Below are 18,767 nucleotides of genomic sequence, written 5' to 3'. Positions count from 1 at the left end.
GGGCCTTTGCTCGCATGTTTGTCGCCAAGTCTCGCCCGTTGGTAGCTATTCATGGTTCTTCCGCGCACTTCTGAGGAAAGCTCCCCCGGGTTAACTCCCGCCTCTCTGCGGCGGCTGCGGTGGGCTTTTTGGGGACATTTGTAGATTATTCGACAAGTGTGTACGTTTTCAGGCAACCCCAATACAGACAGAGGCTTTGTAGTTGGCGTTCTCTCCGTCATATTCAGCTGGAAGGAATTACAGTGTCTGCCTGGAGGACCACCGGTTGAACAGCGCCGTTATTCAAGCCCTTACAGGAGTTAATTGTTTTGAAGTGGTTCGGGGGGAAAGGTGGGGTGGTTTCATTGCCACCACGTCACACAGTTGGAGCACCAAGCGTCGGGACCTCTCCTCCACCATGGTGATCTTCAACGGGCAGCTGAAGATCAAGATCTGCGAGGCTCTGGAGCTCAAACCCACGGCTTGGTCCCTGCGTCACGCCGTCGGCCCCAAGACGCAGACCTTCCTCCTGGACACGTACATCGCCCTGAACGTGGACGACTCCCGCGTGGGCCAGACCTCCACCAAGCAGAAGACCAACAGCCCCACGTGGAACGATGAGTTCACCACGGAGGTCCACGACGGCCGCAGGATCGAGCTGTCCGTCTTCCACGACGCGCCCATCGGCTACGACGACTTCGTGGCCAACTGCATCATCCAGTTCGAGGACATCCTGCACAACGGTAGCAAGCACTTCGAGGACTGGGTAAGACCGGGATGGGACACCCTGAAGCAGTGGGGCTGCTGCTGGGAATATGACTCTGTACTTTAAAGGTGCAATAGTTAGGGTTCCAGCAAGTAGCCTGATTATCTTCATTATGGCCCCTTTTCAATGATGACAAGTTCAGAAAATTGTGAAAATTCCAACGAAGTTCACCAGACTGTCTTTAAATGGCCTGTTTTCTCTGTCCAGAGGTTCAAAACCCAAAGATATTACATTTATGAGAAATTCTCCAAATTCCCACATTTCAGCCATCCAGAGTTAATGTGGCCCTAAGGAAAAATAATGTGTTTGGGCCCCTTGCTGTTGAGGATGATGCACTGAATAGCATATAGACTAAAATAAAGTGTTAAAACTTAGAAAGGCGAGCCACAAGATAAGCTAATAATGCACGACCCATGTAGTTAATATTGTAATTTAGTGGGCACATATGTGATATCTGGGAGCCTGAGGCTTTTTTTGGGGGGCCCCTTGAGGGTCTGCGGCCCCAGGATTTAATGATTGGCATTTCATCTTGATCAACAGTTAAGAACTGAAGATTGTTTCAGCGCAGCTCTGTGTCCTGCTTTCACAGATGTACTGGAATAAAAGTAAACATTTAGTGTGAGGAACATGCGCTGTGTTTGGGAGCCCCTTCCTGCTGGAGAAGAAAGATGAAAACGTTCATGTAGGAATGGTCAAAACAAGTCATTATTATGAGTTATTCCATCAGTTTATTTGACTCACTGAGACTACAGTGTAATACCTTGTATAATTAACTTCTCACATTATTGACACCATAGATAAAAAAATGAAATTGGTATCTCATAATTATGCCTCAGGGAGTTGAACATGCTTATTTAAAGCAGCATAAATAAATTTTTTGACAACTCGGGAGCAGGTGAACAAGCTGTAAAGACATATATTCACTCACTTCAGCTTTTTATGGCGATTATGTTAGCAAACAGTTGTCTATTTACACATCCAGCAGACATGAAGCAACATTATCATTCATGCGAAGTCGTGTTTCTGGCAAAGTCCATTATTCATTCTCTCTGTAGCTCATTTTTTTGTAAAAAAGAGGGAAATCTCTGGCTCTTTAGCTGCTAAATATTCCACTATATTCAGCAGTTGTGGGCTGTGAAACCAAAACAATGAGCTCAAGAGACTCTGAAAGGCTGCATCACGTTGGTCTGTGGAGAGTTGTATGTGTGAGAGCTTCTCCAACCATGGTAGCTTTTAGTCTTTCACCACACATAAAGACAGGTATTCACACGGCAATTTGAAAGAAATACAGACTTCAGCTTCATTAAACTCTGAAAAGCATGTTATTTAATATTTACACATACAGGATTACTGCAAAGCAAACAGTGTTGTCGTGGACAGTGTTGCAGATGCACAACATGAGTCACTGTACACACACACACACACACACACAGTATAGATCCTGTTACCTTTGTTGTGCTCTTGTTAGATGAATCGGTGACCCACAGCAGAGCTACAAAAGAGGCAAGAGTGGGTGTGGTTGGGCCACATGCATGACACACACACACACACACACATACACACACATACACACACACACACATGCACAGCACTATGAAGAAGCTGTTTATTGTTGTCAGAAGCTGCTGAAGCAGACGGATGTTTGAGTGTATTATTGATGAGGCCATCAGGTCCATCAGAGAGAGAGAGAGAGAAAGAGCAAGATGAAAGAGAGGAAGATGATGAAACTGGAGGAGGACAGGTTGGAGAAAAGAACCTACAGCGCCAAGCATATTGCTCATGGTGGAAATCTTTCAGTACAGTACACTGGGAGGAGCTGAGTGAGCTTTCATGTTCTGACAGTAAAGATTCAGTTTAATAATAATTTGTGTGTGTTAGGTCTTATCTCGGGACTACTTAAGTATACTATAACAAAGTGTGTCAAGTTATCACCAGCAAAGCTTCCTAGACATTACAGTACATTTTAAGCCTCAAGTGGTTAACTTGATTTTTAAATGCATTTAACTGATTTAAATATCATAAAACTGGTGTCATTATCTAATCTGGTTTCATTCACTAGAATAAATCATTCTTTTGATCGGTCTCCTCAGTGCTTTGCACCTTTTGTGTTTCTGAAGGAGCACGTTTCAAGGCGCACCCATGGGCACTCCAGGTTGAACATGTCTCGACTTAAACTGCACGATACATTATGTCATCTCAGACAAAGAAAAACTTGACATTACCTTGAGGGAACGAAACAGCCTGTGTAGTTTCCCAGTGAGTAATGCTAATGTAAGATACTGAGAAAAGTCTGTCATACAAGGGTTTCCACCTTTTTCACAGAGGGTCTTAAACTTCTCCAAAGCCTTAAAACCCACTGCCCAGTGAACTGATCCAGGACATGCCTGACCAGATGAGTTATCAGTGTGCGATGGAAGATGTATAGAGTTTCTGCTATCTTGATGTCAGTGGGGAGCTCATTCCATTTAGGGTGCAGGACGGCAAACCATCGTCATTGTAAAGCAATAGCTGAGTTCCCCTCACAGTGAAGAAGTAGTAAGCTGATTGGCAGTAGCATAGCGTAGTGGATGGGTTGGGGTGTATGGTTTGACCACATCCTGGATGCCTGGGCCTTTCGCAGCACGGTAGTTATCTCGAATTGGTTTCGAGCAACCACTGGTAGCCAGTGCAGGGTGCGGAGCGTTGCGTTGTAGTGTGGGAGAACCAAAGTAGGTTGAAGACCAGCCGGGCTGCTGCGTTCTGGATGAGCTGCTGAGTTTCAGTGGCACATGCAGGCACCTGGTGTTGTGGAGTATGAATCTGCAGGAGTGGGTTGTTGAAACGATGTACTTCTTCTTTATCTACTCGACTGACACTCGGACTGAGTTCAGAAGTTTGATGTGTTATTGTGACTGTAACAGGTTGGGACAAAGAGGAAATCTGTGAGGGGAAAAAAGCATGTGATTGAAAAACCATCAACATGTGCTGTAAGATAAAAAATCCTTTTCAGTGATTTGCACCTGATTTCTCTGCTACCACTGTTGCCCATAGCCTTGATTCTGAGCATAAAGGGAGAGAGTCATGTGTAATGATGGCCTTGAGGATAACAAATTATCTCCTCACCTTTGTCTTGACGGAGATTTTCTGCACACTGAGGATGGTATTTGCCGGAGTTGTGCTTGTTATTCTTTTGAATTCAAAATGAAAGAACATGCAGCAAATGCGAACCGAAAGGTTTTAAAACTTTAGTGCAGTTTTTACTCATTTTGCTGCAAACTTCAACAGTTAAACAAGGATGAGTGCAGTGATAGTTCACAATACGCTATTTGACCTGTGATAGAGTTCATGTTTCAGTAACATACCTAGCACGGCTATTTACTGCGTCCATGTGCATGGATTTTAAACCCCAAGATTATTTTGTAAATGACCTTCAATCCCCACAATTGATACTGTATTAGTAGTACGTCCAGCTTACAACTGTCTTCTGAGCTAGTGCTGTACAATTTAATATGTATTGGCTCTTGCTGTGTTGATTTTGCCCACACACGTAGCATTTCAGAATAAGATATCTAGTTTGAATGCTGTATCCATGGATAGTTGGCTTTGCTACTCACAGTTTGGACTTCCCCTTAAATCTGAATCAGGTTGAGAGACTATATATGAGTTAAAGGAGACAAAGGAAAACAGGAATGCATAAGAGAGATATGGTAAGAACTGGACCACACAGTGTTGCACGGATCTGGTCTATGGACTTTCTTCCTTTCATCCTCTGACCTTGCCTTAACAAAATTGTACTGGTTTGGTAGGATGTGGTCTTAAACGTCTCCAGCTCTTTCTGGTCCAGAGTCAACAAATAAAGCTGTTTTTGTTAAGTTATTCTTTCCAAATATAAAGCTTATTCCACTTAGATGTACAGGGAGACAATCAATCTTCTGTTCAGTCAGTTCAGGATGTTGGCTCTCACAAAAATCCATTTTTAAATAAGAATATCTCAACGTAAAACGATCATATATCCATGATGATATTACGAAAGGAGCTGCCAGACTTTAATAATGTGAATGGAATATTAGACCTCAACTAAATTTTACCATTAGGTTGATAGAGAATCCCTCGGCCCAAAACCAGATTGTAAAACAGTGCTTCTGAATACAAGGCTTGATTTATTTGTTATTTCTAGGCTCTAGCTGAGTTGCAGAGTTGTGTCTGATAAGTTCCCATACGAAATATATATATATATATATTTTTATCCTTGCAGATATGAAGGACTTAAAGGAACATGTCGTCTGTTTAAGAGATTGATCATCAAGTTACGTACAAAGTCACATGAACATGGACCACAAATCATAATGTGTACGTTGTTTACTTCAGTGCTGTGATATTAAAGAGGCAGTATCTAAGACTCTTGGTGTTTCAGTGTAATACAATTACATTATGTTCAGTGCAGGTGACTCAGCCATGGTTTATACTTGGAACTTTTTCAGGTGAGCTGTACACAGTGTTGTTCTTCCCACCTGTCTTTCAGGATCAGAGATTTTCCCACGAGGAAAGTTGCAGTTAGTCAGCACATTGTTATTGTATCATATTTCATTCATGTATGCTTTCCTGTCATTCTGGACCAACATGGTTGTCATCGTTCAATGTGTGAATAACCAAAGGGGCTATAAACTCTTTGTGATGAAATAATTAGTCGATTATATCATAGTCATTTGGCAGATGGTTTCAATAAGTGCACTTGAAAGGAACAAAATAAAGTATTTTCAGAGTTTTTAGTCAAAGAACATAAAATGAAGGTCCCTGTCCACTTTAAAATCAGTTTTTCTTGTTGTCTCTACAGTGTGATGTTTGAGCTTCACTGTGTAGAATTCTGTATGTGCAGAGTTTGACACTAGAAGGATGTTTTCACATTCATTGAAGTGGAAAGTTTCTCTATGCTCAGAATTCGTAGATGCCTTTGAATGATTTTAATGTGGAAATTATACTTTTTTTTGGCAACAAACAACACATCAAACACACATTATTATTCCAAGCAGATTATTTGTATATATGTCTTTATACATGTCTGGAGGGGATCTTTAACAAATATGTAATACTCATTTCAAGTACACTTTTCAAATGGAAATCCCAAACATTATATCTTGTCTGTGCTTGGCATTTTATAGATTACACAGTTCATTACTTGACAAAAAAGGTTAGTGGAGTAACTGAAAAGGTTCATATAATGTTGTCAGTGTAAACCACAACAAGGTTTCTGTAGTGCAGAGTAAAAGTACTACTGCACCTGAATGCTTCACCAGCTCTCTGTTCTCATCTGTTGTTTGTGTCTCTGACTCCCTCTCATCTGATAACACTTTCCTCTCTGCTTTAATCTTCTCATGGTTTTTTTCTTTAGCACAGACTCTGTATTCGTGCAGAAGTACACAGAGTGGCCCAGCAATGGTGCATACAATAGCCTTATTATCCACATTAAATCAAGTGACACCACAGCACGTTGAATTCTGGGAGTATTTCATCCTTTTCCGAGGGCATATCTCATGATGCAAGGTTTAGGTGGTACTGACCTGCTTTCGCTGGATCTGCAGGGGCTACAGGGTCTGCACTAGCGTGGAAACAGAGGCATAGGTTGGTATTTGTTGGAAGTTCTCTGAAGCAGATATTTCAGTTAACAAGAGCGTGTGAACAGAAACCCTAAACCCATGTTGTGACAAGTACCCGGTAATTTAAAAAAACAACTAACTGCAGACTAGAAATCTAAATGTCGTTCTCCTGCAAGCCTGTACAAAGCCTGTTGTCGGTCACCTTAAGCAGAAAATGGTACCAGCAAAGCCATTGTTAGTCAACCAGAGCGCGCACACACACACACACACAGGCTGAAAAACTGAACTCATTACTCAAGCAGGCGTGAAGAACAATATGAAAATTGTTGTGTAATGGATTGTGCAAAGTGCTCCGGAGGGCTTTCATTGGTTCCTTCCAATTCCATCAGTTACTGAACTGACAAGAGAATAAAACGTGGACACACTAGGATGACTTCCACCATAAAGTGGCCTGTAATGAAACTTCACAGAATCTTCGTTTGAAGTGAAGATTGTCTTCTTGCAGTATTCTTTCCCTAATCGATGGGAGAAACATACTGTACGTTGATGATCCAGTCCTTTGTCCATTTGCTTCCTCGTATTTGTGCCTCAGCAGGGACATGTGTTGTTTGTACTGTGGTACACACAATATAGGTATGACACACTATCAAAGTTCAGTACTTTTTTGGTACCTGAAATGTGTTTGTAGGATCAAGTACCATATATGTGTAATGTGCCGAAAGCTAGTCAGATTTGTAATCTTGTTTTTCTTATTTAGAAAATGTGTTAAAAGGGTTATAATCATTCTGATATTGGTACCGGAACTCAGAAAACACTAATAAAGAAACATTTTAATCGATAACCACCAGTGCTCATAGGAACAGCTTAAACACATTACACAAATGGTTTCACTAAATAAATGGTAGCAATCGAGAATCAAACAATAGGATGCAGCAGTCATGGGTTTGAATCTGACCTGTGGCCCTTTGCTGCATGTCATGCCCTCTCTACCTCTTTCCTATCTATCTTCAGCTGTCTGATCCATTAAAGGCAAAAAGTGAGTTATAATAGATGGTCCTGATGTTGTAATTATCCAAAGAATTATAGAAAATCAAGAAAAGTGACACATCTTTGAGTTGAATAAGCATCATTTCAGCTGGACTGATAGGTAAAGCACATCTAATGAGCTTATTTGATTTCCAGTTACAGCCATTCAGTCCAGCAAATATGATGATCTGATTTCGGGGCTTTTGGCTGAGATTGAGAGAAAATAGTAAAATTATAAAAGAGCAGAAAATGCAGCGAGGAGATCAGATTAAATCTAAATCTGTCAGGAATTTCTGCCCTTTTCTGAACAGTGATTTCATGTGTAGGCAGCTGCCTTGTTAGAACTTGTCATTAAAGAGAGAGAAGCGGCGAGAGTGAAGACAAGTGTTTGATTTTACTACACAACAGGCAGTAAGCGAGGGGAGGGAGAGACTGACAAGAACAAGACAGAGAGGCTGTCTAGTTTTGAATGGCTGAATGAGGGAGCGATGTGGGGATGTGGGGGACGGGGGTTGAGTGGTGGGTAAGGCAAGTTATTTTGTAAAACCATGCTTCTGTTCTCTCAGAAGTTTGCCATTTTAAGCAGCCTGTTGTATGTGTATTCCAGTAAGATGTGGAAATCAATGAGACCGTTTGAGTTGTATAATCCATTAGTGAACATTAAATCAGTTCAATTAATGTTTGTCAGATTTACATTTTTCTCATTTAGATTTAGCAGTGCAGGCTTTCCCTAAATCCCAAACAATTAAACATTTATAAAAGTGTTTTTCCAGTTGCCTTTCAGCTACCCTGAGGCTATTTAGACTTTAATGATACTGTAACCTTATCTTTATTACGTTAGCCAAGCTAGCACACAGCTAAAATCCATCCATCATGTCCAGGACTACCTCTGCTCCAGGGAGTTTGGCTAGTCCACAGCTAAGAAAAGTCTTTGTTTTCAACTAACTTAAGCAGGAGTAAATGTCAGATGAACTGGAGCGAAGATGCTGTAAATATAAAGCAGGATGGATGTGCATGTGAGAGAGAAACCTGAAACCGGTTTTGGGTTGCAATAATCTGACAGCAAGAAAATTCCCCCCTTTTTGTAACCGCAACAGCTTTACTCAGGCAAATGTAGAAGTCTTTCTTTCCCTCCGTCTGGTCAGATAAATAGTGGGACTGGAGGGGGACAACTGGTTAGCGCGCTCTGCAGACAGTGGGAGGGGAAAAGGAAGATGGATCCGCTGAAAGCTGACCGCAATAGAGGTAGTTTGTTTTGTGCTGTGATATTTCAGTCACAGCTCTTCTCATAGATCATTTCCGTTAAGGTTCATTAGACTAAGTGATCTGCACACGAGTACTTCCCTATGAACACACACCCCACAGTCACACTGAGGTGAAAAGAGATGCTTCACATAATTGATTGTTTTTTAAAAAGCTAAAAAGAGTGAGACTAACAGTACTCCAACATAGATACTCAGTTTTCTCTCTTGGTTAGAGCAGAATAGAAACCTTGGTGGAATATGGTCTCATGCAGCCACACTATTGCTTGTACAACATCTCTTTATGACATAGACCTGTCTTATTCCCTTTGGACGTTCCCATAACAGCAGCAGCTTTTTGTGTAAGCAGAGACAGTCAGATGGTCAGTGATATGGAAATTGGAAGTTGCTTTCAATCCAACATAAACTGTCTGTGCCTCGAGGACAGAAGCTTGGCTCGCATTGTCACATTCATCTTCAGTGAAATTATTTACATCGGGCATTGGATCCCTTTTTGTACCTGCAGAATGACTGATGACATTTTGTGAGTGCACTTTCCACCCAGCTCATGCAGACTGGGCTGCAGCAGGCCTGTCTGAAAAAAAATGTATTGTCATTTAATTTCCAAGGTATTAATTGCATTAATGTCTTAACTAAACCAGTTCTGGTTGTAAAACACTTAAATCAAGTTTGTTTTAATTTGGTTATCGCAATCGTACTGAAACAATAATTAATCAATCACTCAGTCGGTTGGCAGAGAAATAACAAGTTATTTAAGAGTTAATTATTGTGTAAAAAACTGGTTCCAGCTTCTCAGATGTGAGGAATGGCTGCTTTTCTCTGTTAAATATAATTGTGAATTAAATATATTTGGGATTTTTTTTGGTTGGAAAAATCAAGCAATTTGAAATGATCACTTTGGGCGCTGGAAGCCGATGATGGGCAACATTTTTAAAAATTAGAGTAATGACAGACTAAACAAACAGCTAAATTAAACACATCTCCAGTCTTGAGTATCTGCGGTCTCTTTGCCAGCTTTCTTGCTCCCAGCTGTGGTTGTTACACTGTGGTGTTGCAACTGTGACAAAGCCAGATTGCTGTGTGGTCGTCCTGCGGCTAAAAGTGTCAACGGTGGTGGTTCAGCTGCTGGAGCTGGCAGCGGGGACTCTACTGAGACAGAGGGAATGACAAAAAGTTGAGCTCTGACTGACGAGTGACAAAAGCGTGACACACTACAACTTTCATGTTAATAAGGGACCTCCCCCGTCACTGTAGCAGTCACTGCAGTCATCTGAGGAATGTAGAGCGCTCCGCTGTCTTGCTGCAGATTGTAATTAAGCGTTTGTTCTTGTGCAAAGACATTTATGCAACAGAAAGGTCAAAGCACAAGAACAGCTTTTTATACTGATTCTGAACCTGTTGATGGTTCCTAGTTCTGCCCAAAAGCACTTTAACAGGACATTTTTGTATTTATAGTTTAAGTGCCTTCATTTGTTTGTTATTTAACTGACTGGATTTTCCAGAAACTCATTCCCATCTAGTTTATTTCCTGAAATGTGTTATATTTGATATATCTCAATATCTTTATATATATATCTCATATATCATATAGATCTCAGTATCAATCACTTTTCTTGCCAATTTAAGAGGCTGACGATGGATAACATTATAACGTCATCTATATATGATGTAACAGTACAAATGTTTGCTTTCTACTAGCCAAGAGTGATAGGCAGGGGCATCCAACTAGCTAAGCCTAAATTAAGCTAGGGCTGGCTGGCTGGCTGGCTGGCTGGCTGTGGCTTGAGTCTTGAGTTGGTTGTTTTGTGGTTTTGGTTGATGGGGTAATTTGTAAACAGCAAACTAGTAAGTAGCATGGAGTCAATGGTCCATATCAAATATAGAAGCATTTCAGATGTTATAAATATGATATTTATTTTCCAGCATTCTGTCGCGTATATGTCAAGCAGTTCACTTAACATCCATTGTTGTCACTATTAACAACATTTTTTTTAAAGTGACATATAGAAACTTGCTTTAAACTGTCCAAACTGTCTGACAGTATCATATACAGTATATCAGCTCTGCTGTAAAGTGTTTACATATTCCAATTCAAAAGAATCTTTATGCTTGCACCATCCCATCAAATGAAGATATTCTGGATCTCTTGGTCATACCATGATACACATTTCTCTACTAGAATTTTAAGTAGGGTTCTGTGGATTTGAACAAAGATTGGCTGCACAGCATGAGTTTGTAATGATGAACCAACTGGTGGTTCAGTGAGATTAAAGGGGTTAACAATATCTTAACAAGCTGTAGGTTAAGAGGTGAAAGTCGATTTTTACAGGCTGAGTTTTTGCAGCTGTTGCCACGTGAATGAAATACTTCACATGCAAAGCTGTCATCAGTATCATTAGGGCTCCTTGTCAGTAACAGTATCAGAATGCACTGCCCAGCAGTATGTCATTATTACCATAAGTGGAACAGTGGACATCTACAGTATTTAGGTATTATCAGTGACTATAACACCAGTTTTGAATGTCATGATCACTGAAAATGATGTGTGATTATTCTTGGTACAGGCTTTGTCTACTTTGTTTAATCTACAAATACAAGCTTATAGTTGATGGAAAATAATCATAATCATAACAATCGTAAACGTCTAGTACAATACATTTCTTGAGGAAGTTATAGCAGTTTGAAAGTAAAGTTATTAGTTACTTTGCAGAATTCAATTTTTACATACCGAGCTAATGATAAGCTAAGATGATAAGTTGTCATGATAAGCTCCACCTCAAACAGCAACAACATTAAAATGCTGTTTTGCCCTTTGAACTGATCCTGGACCTGTCTGTGTTTTGTTGTCTTGCTCAGAGACATTTCAACATTTTCCCTGCAGTCCAGCTTGCCTGAGCCTCTATAAAGTCTCACACAGACAGAATAGAGGAAAAGCTCTGGCCTGCTCTCCTCTTGACCCTGTTTCCCTGTGGGCTGTAATAGAGGGGTGTCCTCTCCGTGGACCGAAGGAAACGGGGGCAGGGCTCTGTGTGCTTGTATGTGTGTGTGTGAGTCTAATATTAGCAGCAGTGTGTTTGAGTCACACGGTAGGCCCTACTTCCTGTTTTCACTGTCCAAGTTTACTTCCCAGAGAAAGAAGGGAAGAGGGAGAGAGGGATGGCTCCCCAGGTGCCCCCCCCCCGTTGCTACTGTTGTCTTTCATTTATCTGCAGCCCTGTCCATGTACAGTATGTCACTTACAGTATAATACAGTTCAATATAGTCACACAAGGAATACAAGAGGAAGAAATAAGCTGCTGGTGACGAAAGCTTCTCTGCCTCTCCTGCTGCTCCTGTCAGCACCACTTAGCTCAACCCAAACTTTTCACAGCAACAGAAATGAGATAAGAAACACTATTGTATTCCTCTGTATTATTGTTGTATTACTTTAATAGAACAATACTAATAGATAATAAGATAATAGATTCTAAGTCACTCACAAGTGACGTTCCTCTCTTTCCTAGACTCCTGTTGCTTTTGCTTTGTCTCTTATTACTTCCTGTCCTGTTCTTTGTACTTGTGCAACTGTTTTTGTGCTCTGTTGTTAACTGATGGGTAGAATTTTTTAGGTTTCAGGCTGTAAATCATGTAAAAAAAGGAAATAAAAAGCACTCAGCACATTACCTGCACATAGTTGGCACAGAGCTCCAAATCCTCTAGAATATTGTTATTTTTACTAATTAAAAAAAAAAGTAATATACAGTTGGGTAAATGTTTTTTAAATAAGTACAGTAGTTCATGAGAACGGACAAGGTTGTATTTGTTATTTTAAGAAATCCCTTAAAACTGTCTGCATCTGTACTACAAACTAAAAGTCACACTTGTTTCTGGGCTCATTCAACTGGACTTACATGTAATGGTCCAACATACAGAATAAGTCAGCTCTTGGGAAAGGTTTGGATTTCTATATTAGTCTCCATTCTGCTGGTTACTAAGGTGTCAGAAATTTGTATTGATTTTTCTACAGTAAATCTCTTAATCCATGTCCAATCTTGATCCACTTTGAGAGGACCACAATTATGTTCTTTCACCAGCTCCACCTTACTTCTAGGTAGAATTCATCTCCAAGAGTGATGAGAAAGCCAGATTTGTCAACTGGCAAATTGGTTAATGAGAGATGACAAGTAGGATGTAGCTAAGTGATACTGTCTACCAGCCTCTGAATTTATTACATTGGGCCTCAGCAAAGTAAAGAAAGAAGAAATTAGCACTTTTGAGTACTGACAGACAGCACTAAGGTATAAATACTGCAGAGCTTATGTAACAAGTCTAATGAAGTTTATAAATCATATTTTGAAGCGTAGAGGTTAAGCGTCTGTGGAATGTCTGTAACATAAATCACCGGTGAGCTCCACAGGGCAGAATTAAACTTAGTAAGGAGACGTCTCCCTTTCCTCACAAACAGGATGAGAGAAGAGAAAACACCCTGTCATTCCACACACTCACACACACACACATACAATGTGTATGAACAGACAACAGCACACATATCAGATGATAACTGATAATGCTGAATATTAAGATAATGGATAATTATTAGGTATTAGATGCTGCTTTATATCGCACACTAAACAAATTCCATCTTGATGAAATTAAATTTGATGATTTGATGATGTGCACATCGGTGATGCAAGCCAGCAAAATCAGTGCATGCCAGAAAGCCCCTTGGTTTGGTTGTGTGGTGTGTTTTGGAGTCACACTGACTGTGAATCACTCCCCTGCTCTACTGTTTATTGCATTGTTTGACAAAAGTGTCCATAGACATCTTGCTCAATAATTGTTTAGTCTGCACAGTGGCATTAAAGGTCCAGTGTGTAACATTTAGGAAGATCTATTAGCAGACATGTAACATAATATTCGTAGGTATGCTCTCATTAGTGTATAATCATTTAGAAATAAGAATTGTTGCATTTTACTTACCTTGAGATACTCTTTTATACACAGACGTCATGGATCGCCTTCTGTGGTGGCCGTCATGCTGAACATATTTCTACAGTAGCCCGGAACAGACAAACTAAAAAATGGCTCTAGATAGGGCCTTTTGCATTTTCGTGTGTAGTTTCTCCCTTGCGCTTGGAGGTGGAGTCTTTGCCATATATGATGTAAATATAAATATATTGGGATTTTGGATTGATGGTCAGATCAAAGAAGGGATATGAAGACATCACATTGGATTAAATTATAAAACAAGACAAAATGATTCATTCTAAATAAATCAAGAAAATAATATGCAGATGAAAGATGCAGATGCCATACATGCAGTCCTTAGAAAAAAACGTGTATATACAGTTAGTATATACACAGTATATATCAGTGTGGTCCCCAACATGCAGTACACACAGTCACTGTTTTCCATCCAGTATGAGGTTTAATACCAACCAATGCAACGTAACTTACATGATCTCATTGTTTTTACATACCTATTCTGCAGATGCTTATTGTCAGTTATAGTAAAAGTAGGGCTGGGGTTCATTTGAACTCTTGTTAAATGTTAAATGTCATCCAAATACAAGCAGCCACATAAGAACTGTGCAGAAATAAAAATAGAGTAACATTAGATGATAAAAGAATGAGTAAATAAGATCACTTATCTGACTTCCATACTGGACTTCAGTTCTTTACACTCTGATAGCCAGTGCTCTGACACATGTGAGTGTGTGCTAAAAGGTATTGAGGTTTATTACTCTCTGATTTAAGCTGCATTTTCACTTTTATGGTCACATTACATGCAAGAACCACTCAGACGAGCATATTTTGTCCGTAAGTGGCTTGTACTGAAGGTTCAAGATCCCTACATTCACAAGTTTTCACCTCTCTAGAATTTCCCAGAGATGTCTTTGCTGTGTGTCTGAGTCTCAGTGAGTCTGTAGGTCTCTTTGAGGATACATGCAGCCACATGACTCCAGCTTGACTAAGGCTCATGTGATACTGTAAAAGCTTTGGGACAGCACTCTCTCCGTCTGTCTGTGTGTGTTTGTGTGTCTCAAAGGAATGCGTCTCAGTGTGATTAGGTTAAAATGAAGCTCATTAAGCTTCGGTTGACAACATGTGACGTTAATAATTGAATCTTTGAATAAACCTCTGTCGGGGATAGAAAGGAGTAAAAATCCTTAGAGGTGCCTAAACCAATCCTCAGACACCTCCTTTCCTGGGGCACCAGATGACCTTGTTGCTATGGATACCATCTAAATAAACAACACAAACAAACACAATATCCACACTACCTTGACTGGAGGCAGGACCCCTCTCTCCAAGGCTTTGCTTCACCTCAGCTGATAAACATGCAGCTGCAGTTGAATTGCGACAGAGCTAACCTGAATAAATGCAGCATGTCATTAACCTGCTTACATTGTGTGGTCTGACAGAAAGTACAGACACAGCTCTGCATCAAACACGTCCTCATGTGTGTTACCATGTGCGCACTGTGAATTTGACAAAAAGTGTGTTGAATTAGAATTGCTTACTGCATATGATGAAAGCTATTAAGTGTGTGACCATGATTTTGTCACACATACTGATCCCAAGGTCAAAGAGACTCTCTGTGCTATAACTGATCAGGCTAGGGTTAAATCACGTCTTCCTGTAGGTATTTTATGAGTAATCAGCTGTTGTCAGTTTGTAAATGTACTAGTTAGAGTGTGATGCGGTGTGTTCGAGGCCGTTGGTGCAGGGCCGCCTGTACTCTGCAGTGTGCTGTTTATAAAGGCCAAGCAGCCCTATTATAAATCTTTAAGAAGAGCTAATGGTCGACTAATGCTTCAGGTATGTTTTGAGTTAGGGCTGGGGGAAGGACAAAATGATACTCTACGTGTGTGCTGTGTATGTGTGTGTGTAAGATAACCCAAAGTCAAATAGTTTTTTTGAACATGGTAACACATTCAAGCAGATCAGAGTGTACAAGAGAACTGGCAAAATACCAAAAACAGGCCATGATATAGGCTAGTGTGTGTGTGTATGTGTGTGTCTGTGTCTGTGTGTACAGTATATGTACATGTGTGGGGCGGTGTGTTTATCATACCGTTAACAGGAGAGGAAAGCCAAGCTATGGTGTAAAGGTTAACACCAATGCATTTTCTGTGACTTTATGTTATCTTACACACGAGTTTGTGTGTGTGTTTCTGCGTGTGTGTGTGTGTGTGTAACTGTACATAGTAGAAACAGATGGATGTGTGGGCGGCCTCTTCCACTTTCCTCCACTCATGCTGAGAGTGAGAGAGCAATAAAGATGAGTATTATGACAGTACTGTATGATTAGCGTATAAAGTGCAGTTATCATTTTCCGGCTCTGTTCATACAGATTCTCCATTCAGCACTATGGGAGGGGCAGTGAAAGATGTTTGTTGTCCACAAAAACACGTGTACAACCATTTCCTACGTACTGTAATGTGCAGTGAGAATGTGTGTGATATGGTGAAATTGAAATTTAGAAATAATAATGAAAGGAAAAATCTAATATAAAACTATCAGTTGTATCATGGAGTGCGTATGATTTGATTTTGCTATGCAATTCAATATGCTACAGATAGATGGATCTTATTTCTTTGGTTCTTCTTAAGCAAACTGTTTACAGAGGAGGCATTGTATTGGTCACATCTCTAACTAATAAGGCCTCTATTCTAATTTTGTATAGGTACATCCGATGTACACTTTTCTAATTGGGCCAATTGTATCTTGAACTTTTATTCCGGTGCACCGATGTGAACCTCTGAATCTTAGCATCCCTTCTTTCTTTCCTCAGTCTCCCTCTCCCCTGTGTCCTCCTCCTCCCTCAAATATGACATCAATCCTGCCATTAGTCAGTTAGAGGTTAATGCACATGTTTCTCTTGTTCTCTCTCTTATCTTCTTCCAAGCAATGATCTCTATCTCCATCTGTGAGAAACCACGAGGAAACACTTAACTGTTGCTTTTTGCACAGTTGCATATTTGAGCTCACGTATACAGTACATGCAAATATTGGCAGAGAGGACCTCAGAGGCATGTGCATACTGTAGGACTGAGTTATTGTGTGCCACATTTCTATGACAGATAAATCCTTTGGATTATGTAACTGGCTGGATTGCATATTGGTGTTGGATTCTCAGTTTTTTCTTACTTCATCTTTGAAATTTATAGGCATGGAGTAAAAACATAAAGAGGGGTAGGTTTATGAAGGGCTGAGGGGGAATAAGCAAGTAGCAAACTGTGGTGGTCATACTTGCGTTGTGCAATAGGACAGATTAATTATCTGTTTAGACTTTTTTCACAGCAGCCATTTTGACCTGAAAACCACAGATGTTACCAATGATACTAACTGGTTCCATCGTCAGAGTCAGGGTGCTGCTATTGTGCATGTTGGCTCACTGGAAAGGCTCTGCTACACTAAGTAGAACTGAACCTTAATGAGTATCCATGGTAATACCTGCGTTTACCCTACTATTTCATGTCAAAATGGCTGCCGTGAAAGAGGTCTATTGGCTATGGGCTGAATCTATGGATCCTTTTGACATACTTAAGTTATCAAAATGTGTGCCTTTATATGTCTGCCTCATCAGCAAAAGCAACCATAGTAGCTGCTGCTTGTCTAACAGTTAATGTCCATCAGAGTTACGATTATTTTTAATGTTAATTTAAAATCGTTCCAATGTTCTCCCTCTAACTAAAATTTGCAAAATCGAAAAAGCATTTGGGACATAAATGATAAAGGAGGGTTCTTAATGGGATTTCAAAAATCCCCAAAAACTGAAATGTTCTAAAATATCTTTCCAGCCTCTCTCTCTCTCTCTTTCTCTGTGTACCAGTGAGTGGCTATAGCTTCTAATGACTAGCCCTGACAGAAGAACATCCATATTCCTACATTTTGACCCACAGAAACAGAAACTCTAAATGTAATACTTTAGAAAGCTCAGTTCAGTTCTTCTGGTATACTAAGGGCCAGAGCGTGAAGCCAAGACAACCACAAAAGTAATGATGGCGTCAGTTGTCCCATCAGGACACACATGCTAGAGTTTTTGCACTAATAATGAAAGTGAAACTGTTTCCATTGTTACAAATTGAACCATCCTTGTCATCCATTTGATGTGGGTACACTTTTGAAAAGCACATCCTCAAAGCTCATACATCAGCAGTTTTTTGAGTGAAAGCGAAAGAAGACATGAATGTGATGAACAAAAACATGTTTCCAATAACTTTTTATTGCTTTATTTTTTGTGTTTTGTCATATTTTCCAACTTTCACCCTCCAGAAGAGGAGATTGTTTATGTCATCTGGCTGCAGGAGGCAAAGGAAGGTTTTGATCCAAAAGGGCAGAAAACCTGTACAAAAGTCATTTTGAACTGGAAGTGAGCCTTATTTATCTTTGTGGGGATTCTCTTCTAAATGGTTTGTTGCTCTTAAATTGATAATAAAAATAATAAATATGAAAAAAAATGTTTTGTGTGCTTAATTTGAAGAATATACATAATATTAAGTTGTAACAGTTGATAAAATTATCTTCTCTTTACTGTACAACTAACTTACGTCTTAGTGTGTGTGTGTGTGTCACCATAGCTGGCCTGTTCACAAGGCTGCTGCATCACTTATTCAACAGGGACAAATTAGGCATAGACAGACAAGGCTAAACAGGAGGACAGGCAGGAGTGGCTGCGGACAGGAGGCTGTGTGTGTATGTGTGTGTGTGTTTGGAGCTGGTTTATTTGAAGTAAATGCAGTGCATTAGCAGCAGGAGTGAGTCCAGCTGTATAAAGTTATTCTTCAGCACCTGAATGTACGTGTGTGTGTGTCTGCATGTTTGCTGCGTCTTATCTGCTGTAGCTGTATTTATTTATTTATTTATTTGTGTCCATTTGTACATTGTAAATTGACTGGAACACATAGACTCCAGAAGGTATTCATTTCATTTCATCCATTACTGCTCGGTACTGTGGGGTAGTGCACTCTGCAGTTTGCTCTCTCTGTGCTCCTGTACTTCCATTCTCGTGAGGACCAATTGAACAGTTTTCCCAGTCTTCACTTCTTCAAAGGGTTAAGCGTCCTCACATCAAAATCAGTTCATTAGTCCTGGTAAATACTAATGTCTCCTGTGTATTTCAGTGAGGCCCCTTAAGTGTAGCAGTTCAAACGTGTGTGTGTGTGTGCGTGTCTG

General features: G+C 40.2%; 1 protein-coding gene across 1 annotated transcript in view; it reads left to right on the top strand.

Annotated features, from left to right (window-relative positions):
- Positions 1 to 397: 397 nt before the first annotated feature.
- LOC118329699 (protein kinase C epsilon type-like) overlaps positions 398 to 18,767 on the top strand; it is a 68,414-nt gene continuing 50,044 nt past the window's right edge. The window contains exon 1 of the mRNA XM_035663945.1: positions 398 to 745. Within this exon, the coding sequence (XP_035519838.1) occupies positions 398 to 745 (348 nt within the window). The remainder of the gene's footprint in view (positions 746 to 18,767) is intronic.

The sequence above is a fragment of the Morone saxatilis genome, unplaced genomic scaffold (assembly GCF_004916995.1).
Source record: "Morone saxatilis isolate NCDOM2014 unplaced genomic scaffold, NCSU_SB_2.0 Contig19, whole genome shotgun sequence".
NCBI classification, from domain to species: Eukaryota; Metazoa; Chordata; class Actinopteri; family Moronidae; genus Morone; species Morone saxatilis.
Note: the sequence above shows the minus strand (reverse complement) of the source record. Positions and strands in the feature narration are given on the sequence as shown.